Below are 11876 nucleotides of genomic sequence, written 5' to 3'. Positions count from 1 at the left end.
CAAAGCGCATTGTGAGTTCATGATGAAGAGGAGATGGGCCTGGGCCCATACAATTGCAACACTTTGGTGGGCACTAAGGGGACTGGGTACCAACCTCATAAGCCTAACTGAGTGCTTCTGTGGGTGAGCTCAGCACCAAGGGACTAGAGTTGCCTGTTCTAAAATGGACCACACCTGCCTACAGGGAGCAAGCAGTGGGGGCCACCATGGATTGCACAAACCATTAGACCTGGCAATTAGGTAAAGTTTCTAAAGTAGAAGCCAGATTGCAATAGTTGAATAGCAAAATGGAAGGTGAGAAAATGTACCCATTGAGGAGACAGTAAGGAATCTGGAAGCTTAAATACCAAGGGAAGGAGTTAGCAGTGACAGCCATCTACAGAGGGAAGGAGGGACAGGGATGTTTGTTTCATTTTGTTTACAATCAGCACATTTAAATACTTAGGGGAAGGAACAAGTGGAGGGGGGGAGGGCAGGAGATTGGAGACACCTGAAAGAGGTTAATTGATGAGGCAAGACCCTCACTGAGATGGGAAGGGATAGATGTGAGCAGTATTAAGAAGGCAGAATCAACAGGGCTTTGTGACTGACTAGACATGTGGAGGTCAGAGGAGGAGGAGTTGATTTCCCTAATGTTTTTTACTTCAAGGGAACCAGGGTGAAGTGCAGCAGGAATGGACACTATTGCAAGGGTTCAGCTCTGGTTTGGATTGAAATTTAGGAAGACTTAGGTAATAGATATTGTTTAATGTTCAAGAAATATAACATTCTTATTATTACAGTACTATGTCCTAGACCAAGTTATGGCCATCCTATCTTAGAATTGGAGGAAGTGTTGTAGGAAAATACTAGACTTGGAGTCAGAACTCCTAGATTTGCAGCCTCTAAATGACCTTAGGAGAGTTCTTTAACATGTTCGACTTGCATCTCCCTTAAATGGATAAATGGGATAAAAACAGTGGCATACCATGGGTAGGGCAGGAGTAGTAGTTTTCCCTGGTGCAGTTGATAAAGGGGTGTGCCGTCTTCAGAGAATTTTAGAACAATACTAAAACCAACTAAAAGTCTTTTTAATATCACCAAGTGCTGACAATTCTAAACAAGGTCAGTGAGTAAAACTACCCCCTACCTTGATGGCCATGGAATCATAATATGCATTTCTGAATGTACTTCAGTATGTACCTGATAGATTATAAAATGCTACAAAATGTAATTTTTAAACAATTTTCCTTCAAATTCATGTGACTTGTGAGATTCAGAGGGAAAATAATGGTTCCATTTTTATTTTTATTTTTTTTTAAGTATAGCAAATCTGATCTGCAAAAATTATTTGGTCATACTGACTTAGTGATAATGTCATTTTTTTTTAGGTAAGTGATTTATTTACTACAGAATTCTGTGGAGAATGAGTGAAAAACATCCTCACTGTTTTTGTGAAATAGAGAAATAAAAAACATTAACATGATAGCTTCCCTTTTGGTCAGGTAATTAAATCACAGACCTAATAATAAGGCCTATACAGACTCTCTGGGTGATAAAGCCAGTTAAATGAATTAATTACTTCAGTTTCTGGATGCTCCGAAATAAAATACTATTACCTATCTCACAAAAGAGTCTACTGAATTCTCGGAGAGCATCACATCTTAGAATATTTTAATGCCTCACCTATTTTTAACAGGCTCATAGATAAATATTAACTAGAAGGAATGCCAATCGTAAGCATTTATTTCATGTTTTAAATCTACCTAGCATGCAGCTGATAGAGTATGAGACTCATTCCATTGTAAGGATTCACTGCTTAATTTCTACTGTATATCTGCATTTTAATAATGCAATAAGCAACCCCTTTTATAAAAGCCCTAAAGATACAGCACAAGTCTGATTACTAGTTGGTCTTCTTAGCATCAGTCTCTGATACTTCATTACCTGTGGGTGTAGACGCTGGGCTTTGCACCACAGAGAACACCCTAGCAGCAACGGTAACAAAGAAGCTGACTCCAACCCCATCCTTCCCAGGCTATTGTGCTAAGTGTTGAGTACTTTATAATAATCCATCTCCTTTACATGCTGCTTATAGAGAGGACATTATTCTACTCAAAAAAAAAAAAAAATGGAAGACAAAAATAATGAGCTTGTAAAGTTCATTGTTAAATTCCACATATTATTCAAAGAGTCTTTAAAACAAAATATGATATTAATAGTAATTACCATAGAGCAATATTTTTAAAGTAACTACTGCTTTAATTTTACCTGATATGTTAATCACGAGAAAAAGACTGCATTTCTGGCATTTTGTATGCTAGACATAAGTGATATTTATACCAAAATACAGTTGCAAATATGAGGTATAATGACTTTATATTTAGTCACAGGGTAGTATTTTAGAAAGAAAGTTAGTTTATATGTATAATTTGATTATTGGTTTTCACATAATTTAGAGAAAACATTCATTATGGATAATGATTACTTTAAAAAGAAAGCCCTCAAAATCATGGAAGAAGTCACTTGAGAAGAAATCCATCCCTCAGTGGGTCGTCATCTTCTACTATAAAGCTTGCTGTACCCGTGTAGTGGGCTTGTCCTGATACTTCCACTATAACAGCTTTAAAATCACCACATTTCGCTTCCTGAAAAAAGATGGAGTATACTATCAAAATATTGCACTCATATTGTATCTGGCTTGAAAATTGTACTCTTGACTTTTATCATGTGAAGGAAAGGCAAGGAAATCCTACGGGCAAGGGAAGGTTTTTAAGGAGAGTGACGTGGTCAGACTTGTGTTTTAGATAACTGTAGCTGTAAAATGGGGATCAAACTGGAAAAGAGAGAGACAAAAGACTCAGAAACATGTTAAGAGATAACCTCAATTCACTGAATGATTCCATAGTCATTACGGGAGTTTTCAGTGAAGATCGAGAAGGAGAATATATACTAACACAGAGACAGTTTGGAGGTAGAACTGATAGGCCTCTTGACCAATGCATGTGGGAACTGAGGACTAGCAATAAGTTAATTATAACCATAGTTTCTAGCTTGGAAATGATGCTAGTGATGGCATTAACCATAATGGGGGGAGAAAGGAAGAGCACATTTGAGAAAGGAAGGAAGGAAGAACTTTTTAACAAGGTGAGTTTGAGACACCTCTGGGACAGTCATTTAGAGATGAGTATAATGAACAGTCGGGATTAAGTGTGTTATATTCTGAAAGACATACAGGGTAGGTAGGCAGGGCAGGGATAAAGGTTTGGGAGTCATTGTCAGTAGATGGTTGAAAACTAAAGCCTAGGAAGTGGATGAAATTGCCCAGCAGCATCAAACTGTAGATGAGATGAGAAGGAAGCTGAGGATGAAGTGATGGGAACATCTAAATGGAAGGACAGGGAAAGGAAGCTGGGACAGGCGAAGAAACTGAAAAGGTACCATCAGGGAGCCTGGATAGGCCCACACAGACAGAGAGAGAGCATGATGCAAGTGAAGACGTTCTGGCAAGCATGATCAATAACTATAAAACAAATAACTGGAAACATTAACTTCAGCATATCTTTTTATGTTCTACTTTTTAAAAGAAGAATAACTGAAGCAAAAGGTAAAATGTCAAATATTGTTGGGGTATAATACTTTATCTTTTTATAAAGTTGCTGTAGTGTGACAGGTCCTTCACCAGGTTATGTAAGGATGTACGTGCACTGCTTGAACCCTGAAGGCTGGGGGGGTAAGCCAAGGGCAGGGTGCCCAGCCAAGGAGCAGGTATCCCTGAGAACCCAAATATCCCAGAGAATATCTGGGAACATACCAAGGAAAACAGTCCTATCACACATACACAGTAGGCAAAGAGCCAGAAAATTAGCTTAAAAGCAGCTTAGAGTCAGGAGGCAGGATGGGTCTCCATAGTTGTTCAGCTGCTTCCCAGGAGTGCCTTGTATGGAAGTTCTAATAAATGCATCGACTTGCCAACCTGGACGTGTCTGAGTCATTCTTTGGTCTCTCGGCTCCCTCTCTATTTAGGGGGACATTGCAGTCCCAGATTCTTCTCATAACAGTTCCTATAATATAAAGCCTCATTGACCTTTTGCTCTGACAGCAATATAATGTAATGCTTTGGTCTGTTCAGAGAGACCCACGTTCATGACCTGGATCTGCTACTCACTAACTAACCTCTGGCAAATTACCTAACTTCTCCAATTCTCCATTTTATCATCTATTTAAAAGGGTAACAACAGTACAGTACTGACCTTGTAGGATTCTTGTGAGGATTAAATGAGATGGCATGTATCAAGTGTTTAGCTTGAAAACTGATGAACAGTGAAGTATCCAATAAATGTATGTTATTATTTTTATGTTCCATTTCAGATTCTGAAGACAGTGTGTTCCAAATTTTTGCATACAACATAAATGGTTTCACATGTCTAAGATTGGTATATGATGTAGAGATCTTTAAGGAAACTCTAATATTGAGAAACACCAAATCTTAAAAACAGCTATATTAGGGTAGATTGTTTGCTATGTTAAAGGACTCTTTATGAGTAGAATAATTTTCTGAATGTAGATCAATCATTCTGTAGTAGATTTCATTTACTACTGAGATTCATTACTTAGTGGTTAGCACATTTAAAATTTTATTCCATTACAAAAATTTGATGTTCCACAACTTTTCAGGGCTTTCACATCCTATTATATCAAATAAAACACTAATATAAAATAAAACAAAAAACAAACAACAAAAAAAACCCAAACCCTGATTTAGTAGTTCTTAAACCTTTTGGTCTCAGGACCTTTTTATACCTTAAGATTTGAGGACCCCAAAGAGTTTTTCTTTATATAAGTTTTATCTATCAATATTTACTATATTAGGAATTAGATATATCTGTTCATTACTTCATTTTAAAAATAACAAACCCATATTTTTGTGAAAATAACTATGTTTGCCAAAATAAAAAAAATTTATGAGAAAACTGGCAATGTTTGATATTTTTGCAAACTTCTTTCATGTCTGGCTTAATAGAAGACAGCTAGGTTCTCATATCTAGCTTCTGCATTCAATTGGTTGGGTTATCATACATCACGTAGCCTCTGAAGAACTCCACTGTACACTCTTGAGAGAATGAGAGTGAAAAGCAAGTAATGTCATTATTGTAAACATAGTTTTGACCTTCTGAACCCATGGAAAGGAACTTAGGGGCCCCCTGGGATCCCAAGACCACACTGGAGAACCAATGTCCTAGTTGAAAAGAAGTTTTTACAGGCCTGCTTTAAAATTCTCTTCTGAAAGCTGACTGAAGAAATTTATCAAACACCCAACTCAGGCCTCTTCAGTCTCATAAGTGACACATTTATAAATAAGAAGCTAAGGGTGTCACTTACCCTCACAGCTTTCCCTGTGAATACTGAGCCAGTGGTACTGCTTTTGAAGGCTCTGGTCTGGTTCAGTTCCAGAAGCCCTTTGTGATACTGTAAGGCAATTCGGGCTGTCACTCCTGAGCCAGTGGGACTTCTGTCAACCTGTTTCAGAATAAATGAAGATAGAATGTTCATAATGTTTTAGTTCCATATTACCTGGCGTTTGTCCCTAAACATTCGGTTTTAATACCTGTTCATCTGCAAAAACACAAATGTTGGTGGTTGGTTCCTTGGTATAAGCATCTTTTCCATCTGTTAATATGGTTCCATATAAAAAGGCAAGGTCTTCACTATCAGGATGATTAATTTTAAACTGCAAATAACAAAAAAAAAACCACATAAAAAATAAATATTTTGATTCAAATGTATCTTTATAAATAATGCAGATGGGTCATTTTTAGACGTAACTTTTAATCATCATTTTTAAAATACCGTTTTGGGCAACGTATACTAATTGCTAGAAATTATGTCATTGTCTAGATGAAGTAACAACTTTATTGGAAGTTATAATTATTATCATACTTTGAGTCCCTTCTAAGGAAGCTGTCCTGCACGTAGCCTTTGCTAAAAAAAAGTAGTCCTATTTTATACACCCCTCCCACCCCAAATACACATAGTCTTTGCAGCACTGACCCCAGGATGGTCAACCCACAGGCTGGTGATGGCTTCTCCAACAGGATGAGCTAAGGCAATCATAGTCTTATTCTCAGAAGCTTAAAGAGGATAATGTGGGAAAATCAGGCTCTGAGTATCTAGAGCTGAAGTTAATACCAATGATAGAGACAAAGGCTGTGAGAGGACATAACATTCTGTAAGAATGCAGAAACTATTAGGTGAGAGAAACAATTGGATGAAAAATAGCTTTATTGTAGCCGATGAAGTCAGTTGATTCATCAAAAAGCAGTAGATATGCACACAAAGAAGCAGGCACTGGCAGGGTAACTAAGTCACTCAATGGTAGATTCAGGTCCAAATGTGCAAAGCTACTTGTTCTTGGAAGTCTAGTTCTTTAACTTTTCCTGGATTTCTGCAAACATTTGTAGTATGACTGAGATTGCTATAATCTTACTTCCCTTGTATATCCTTATAATTAGTACTTTCTACTTCCAGTTACATGTCATTTAAAGCAATGGAACAGCTTTGGGTTCTTAACATCCAAAGAGTCCATCTGAAACCACGTTAAAGTCTCCTGCAGATTGAATCTTTGTTCTCCATCCTCGTAAAGCGATATGCCCCACCTCCATTATAGCACATTCCAACACAATGCTCGCTTCCCCCACTGGAGCTAGCTCCTCGAAGATGGAGTTTGTTCTTTTGGATCTAGCATAGTGTCTAACATCCATACAGTATGTTTTTGGTAAATGTTTGTTAAAAGAGTGAATGAACGAACGAAGATGAATTTATATTAACTTTAACTCTCCATCCCCATGGCCTTTTCCTAAATCTGCTTCAGCAGTGTGAATGGTCAAAAGTTCACAGAGTAATTAATTGTACTGTCTGATACATCAATAATAGAACTTGTCCTCATTTTTCTCAGAATCCTTCCTGCCTCAAAGTCCACCCTTGCCACCTTGTTGAGTTCAAACTCAAATGAGAAGGACAAAATTACACCTTTTATTAAGATATCCATGACTTTTTCTCTTCAATTCATTAAAAATTAGGAGAAATTATTTTGTGCCAAATTGTTAACTCAAACTATTAGCTGTCCTGCTTAATGGAACAGAAAATTAATGTACATTCAGAGCTTCAAAAGTTACTATCATAATATAATTACACATACTGGTACTAGCAGTACCAGAAAAATAATTTATAATACTGATACAGTATATATTCTCATTTTGCTATTTAAGTTATAAATTATTTTAAAATAAAGCTTCAGAACATAATAATTATTAGTACATTAGACACTATCTTACACAAGTTACTTTTTACTACCAATAAATTCTCACATACTAAACATTCAAATACTGTACATGTGCTTTATTTATAGGTCCCAATTTCAAGGTAAAATGTGCTTCACTTGTGCTAGAAGTGAAAGAATATTCTAGAATTATTTATTATCTAAACTGATTTTATCAAAATAGCTTTCCCAAGTAAAAACTAGAGTTATTTAAGTAGTTATTTGAGTAACTTCTTAGCAATATAGGAAAAAATAATAGGAATTAATGTTCTCTATGAAATAAGAAAAAGGTTTAAATCCATTTTGTATGCTATATTTTACATTTATTATTTTCAAGTTTTACAAATGACCACACACATGCATTTAAAATTTGTACAATTCTATAAATACATTTCTACACATTTAAGGAACTATAAACTATATTAGTATGTATGTATTATTAAATTTAGTAATTGCTGGGTGTGATGGCTCACACCTGTAATCCCAGCACTTTGGGAGGCCGAGTTGGGAGGATCACTTGACGCCAGGAGTTTGAGGCCAGCTTGGGCAACATAGTGAGATCCTGTCTATATAAACACACACATGCACACACTCACACTCACACACAGATTTAGCTGGGTGTGATGGGGCATGCCTGTGGCCCCAGCTACTCTGGAAGCTGAGGCAGAAGCATCATTTTGAGCCTGGGAATTTGAGGTTACAGTAAGCTCTGATCACACCACTGCACTACAGCCTGGGTGACAGAGCAAGATCCTGTCTCAAAAAAATAATATTATCATTTACTGAACATTTACTATTGGCCAGACACTACTCTAAGTCCTTTACATTTATTGACTTATTTCATTCTCACAACCCTACAAAGCAGGTATTTTTTAATTTCCATTTTGCAGACAGGAAAACTGAGGCATATGGAGGTTATGTAACTTGTCCAAAGTTATATACGTTACAAAGCTAGAATTCATAGAGTAAAGCTAGAATATACGTAAAGCTAGAATTCATAGAGAGTTTTGCTCTAGAGCAGCGGTGTCCAATCTTTTGGTTTTCCTGGGCCACACTGGAAGAGAAGAAATGTCTTGGGCCACACATAAGATACACTAACACTAATGAGAGCTGACGAGCCACAAAAAATTGCAAAAACTCATAATGTTTTAAGAAGGTTTACGAAATTTGTTTTGGGCCACACTCAAAGCCATTCTGGGTTGCATGTGGCTCGCAGGCCATGGGTTGGACAAGCTTGCTTTGGAGGCTAAGATTTTAATAAGTACCCTATTCTTAGTACTACTAATAATTTAAACATCATTTAATTTTCTTTATAGACCTAATAATGTATATTTCCTCCATGCCACAGAGAAGGGCATTGGTTATGAAAGCAGAGTAATACTGACCTGAGCTTTCACTGCCTCTGTCACTGTACTCGCTGCATCCACAAGGTCCCTGGTCTTTGCAGAACAAATGTCTAGTCCTAACTTTTCAGCACTAACAAATGCATAAAATGCACCGCCATATGCAATGTCCACCACCACCTTTCCATGTCCGGGAACATCCACCATGAGATCTAAAAAAAAGATGTGTTTGGAAATAAGATGTGTTTGTTAATAAGTATTTTAGCAACAAAATTCAAAGGATTTTTAATATGTTTATTTTTCAAGAGGGATGTTCTTTTCCTATCATGAAAATAATGAAGTAAAAATCAATTTTTTAAAATTAGTAAGCATCAAGTGAATAAGAGCTAGATGCATCATTCTATTTTCTATTTTAACTTGATGATTGCAGAAGTTACAAACTGAACGCCATGCTTTCCCTAACTCATACAGACATATTCATTAACTTCTCTGAGGATCTTTTCTAGGAAACACCACTGAGACCGAGAGAGGGAAACCCAAGGGCATCCCTGTGAACACTAAGAAGGAAAATGTCTATTCTCCACTTGTACCATGAGAGATGGTTTAAAATAGTAAGGATCTTGGATCCTATTTACAAATTGGTTTTCTTCAGTTGTAATGTCAAAACAAAAATTTTAAAAGATCTACATAAATTATATATACTTATCTACATATTTTCATCTCATTAAGGTATCCTGCAGGCAAACACACAGAAAAAATGACATTGTAGAATCATTGACCGCTACAGCATCATCTTGCACCAGGGTTTTTATTTGAGCATTTTAAGTCTCAACATCCCCAAAGTTTCACCTGAAGGTCAGTAGTTTGAAATCTTGAATCTGTATTTCCAAAGAAAGGGGGCTGGGTGATGTTTATTTCCCCTCTTCTCAAATTTTCCTCTTTTCCTCTTCCCTAATTTAAGCTGGCTTGTTGATCACCGTCTTTCAGGGAAGCCTATGGCAGGGGAGAAAGTTCGTCTTTCATGTTTTTATTTTACGGAAGCCTAAGCTCTAAGGGAAAGACATCTGTTGGCAAAGGAGTGTCCTGAAGGTAGAAATATTTCTCCTAGAGATACATTTTTTCTGCCTTGAGAAGAGTGGAGGCTGAAGGTCCTTAGTGCACAGAGGACTTGTGTTAACTTCCGCAGGGCAACACAGCAGGACGTGAAGAAACAGAGGACGGGGAGGTGGTGCAGAGGGCATGGACCAGGTGGGGTGGGACAGCCAATGCTGCTGCTCCACTTCGCTGATTAACTGTGTAAGCTGAGGACTGAAGTACCATCCTCTCCAAGGCCACAGCACTTTTAAGAAACCTTGGCTCACACATACCAGGAAAGGGGACAACACATGGAGTGATGAGGCTAAGTGAACCAAAAGGGGACAGAGTAGGGTTTCAATTTCAGAAATTAAGTTTTGGGAAAGAAAATATGTCTTGTGTTCCTGAGTTTTCATGCTAAGTCACACAAAGATACCAGCATGCTATCAGTCCACAGAAGGCTATCAGTATGCTGTCAGTCCACACTAGTCCACAGAAGCCCTTTTAACCCATGATGTGTTAAAACAGAGCAAGTTTATCATCGAAAGAGTAAAACATGCTGTGGATTGTAACAACAAAACTGAATCAAAAATGTCTTTATCTTGATGCTGGTGCAACAAGAAAAGCAAGTTTAATGAAAAGAGAATGGGGAAGTAGATAGAAATGAGAGACTGCTGGAAGGTGGAGAGCTAAGGTGAGGGTGCAGATCAGCATTTACCAGGAGACCCAGGTGACGGTCCCGGGGCTCAGTCTGCCTGCCCTCTTCTCTTGATTGTAACACCTGAATGGGGCATTGGCCCCCAATCAGGGGGCCAGGATGGAGTTGGGAAGCTGGTTCAGGAGAAGTCATCCCTGAGCCTACAATCATTTCCCTGGCCCACCCTTTCTAGAATCTTGGGTCTGGTTTTCTCAGGGGGGGCAGTTGGGTAGGGTGCTACACCTCACTGAGTTTTGGTTTCCTTTTCTTTAAAATGGACCAAATTTCCTTTAAAGTTACCCTTGTCCATCAATTATCTGTGATTACTTCATTTTTTAATCACTAAATTACTAAAATTAAAAATTAAGATATTTATTTCACCCCTGAGTACTTCCTATGTGGCAGGTCTTTACATACACTAACCCCTTAATTCATTACATTAGCGCCTTAATTACTATAGCCCTGAGAGGTAGGTACTGTTTTACTTACTATCCTCACATTACTCCCTGACTTACCCACCAAATAAGTGGCAGAGCTTGGGGTCAAACTCAGGACCAGGTGACTCCAAAGCCCAAACTCTTTGTACTAAAATACACAACCTCTATCCAGAATGCAATCCAAAGTCTAAGGGTTTTTCTTTTCTTCTATACAAGCATATCACTGAAATTTCAATTTGATTTACTTTGCTTAAGATTTGGTGAGCACCTACTATGTGCCGATTACTGTAGAAGATATAAGAAGTACGAGGAAGAATAAAACATAGGCTTTTCCCTTCTTGGAGTTTAGTTGGACAAGATAGATTTTAAAATACGCTGTATCTGTGAATGAGGTGTGATACACTAAGCAGTATTCCAGAAATTGAAACATATCTCCTTAAACTACAAAAAATTTTAAGGATGAGAGCCAAGCAGTATGATAGGCCAGGGTTCCAACCCTAGTTCTGCCATTTAGTGTGTCTTTGGTGTCTTGTGCAAACTGTAACTGCTATTTCTCCTAAAAGAGTTGTTTTGAAAATTCCATGTGTGGGGAGTTCCTGGCACAGATTAGGGACTCGAAGGCCAAAACTTTAATTTCCAATGGGAATAGGTTTCTCAAGAGGACCAGATGTTTACATTTGTCAATCAGCATATTCTTCTCCAAATTTCATTTATTTAGTTACTCATTCAACAAATATTCATTGACTAACTAGTCTTCCAGGGACCTAGAATACTGTGAACAAAAAAGAGTTTGCATTTTAGCCCGGTGGGGTGGAGAACTCAGCAACCCTCCGAGGTGGGTACTATTGTCATCCCCATTTTACAGACTGTGATACTGAGGTATGAACTCTAGCACAAGGTCACTGAGATGGGGAGAGGTGGGGCAGTGACCTTGAACTCTATGTCTGCCTTGTATGCATTTTTCAAAGTAGAGAATATAGCATTTCATTTTCTTAACTCAGTTACCATTAATGCCCATTAATTATTGT

At 37.7% G+C, this 11876-nt stretch overlaps 1 protein-coding gene across 5 annotated transcripts in view; it reads right to left on the bottom strand.

Moving 5' to 3' along the window:
* The window catches only part of L3HYPDH (trans-L-3-hydroxyproline dehydratase), a 29120-nt gene that overhangs the window by 15027 nt on the left and 2217 nt on the right, over window positions 1-11876 (bottom strand). For 3 of the 5 annotated variants that reach the window (XR_649781.4, XM_017961207.3, XM_017961208.3), the window contains exons 2-4: window positions 8683-8852; window positions 5588-5710; window positions 5362-5499 (exon numbers count right to left, since the gene is read on the bottom strand). Coding sequence is in view for 4 of the 5 variants with exons in the window: in XM_017961207.3 (XP_017816696.1) it covers window positions 5362-5499; window positions 5588-5710; window positions 8683-8852 (431 nt within the window). In the remaining variant the exon portion in view is untranslated. Of the gene's footprint in view, window positions 1-2127; window positions 2628-5361; window positions 5500-5587; window positions 5711-8682; window positions 8853-11876 lie in introns of those variants that run through there. The other 2 variants (XM_003901878.5, XM_021941871.2) reach the window with 1 other exon arrangement.

The sequence above is a fragment of the Papio anubis genome, chromosome 7 (assembly GCF_008728515.1).
Source record: "Papio anubis isolate 15944 chromosome 7, Panubis1.0, whole genome shotgun sequence".
NCBI lineage: Eukaryota > Metazoa > Chordata > Mammalia > Primates > Cercopithecidae > Papio > Papio anubis.
The sequence above is the reverse complement of the archived record's forward strand: the minus strand, read 5'-3'. Positions and strand labels throughout refer to the sequence as shown.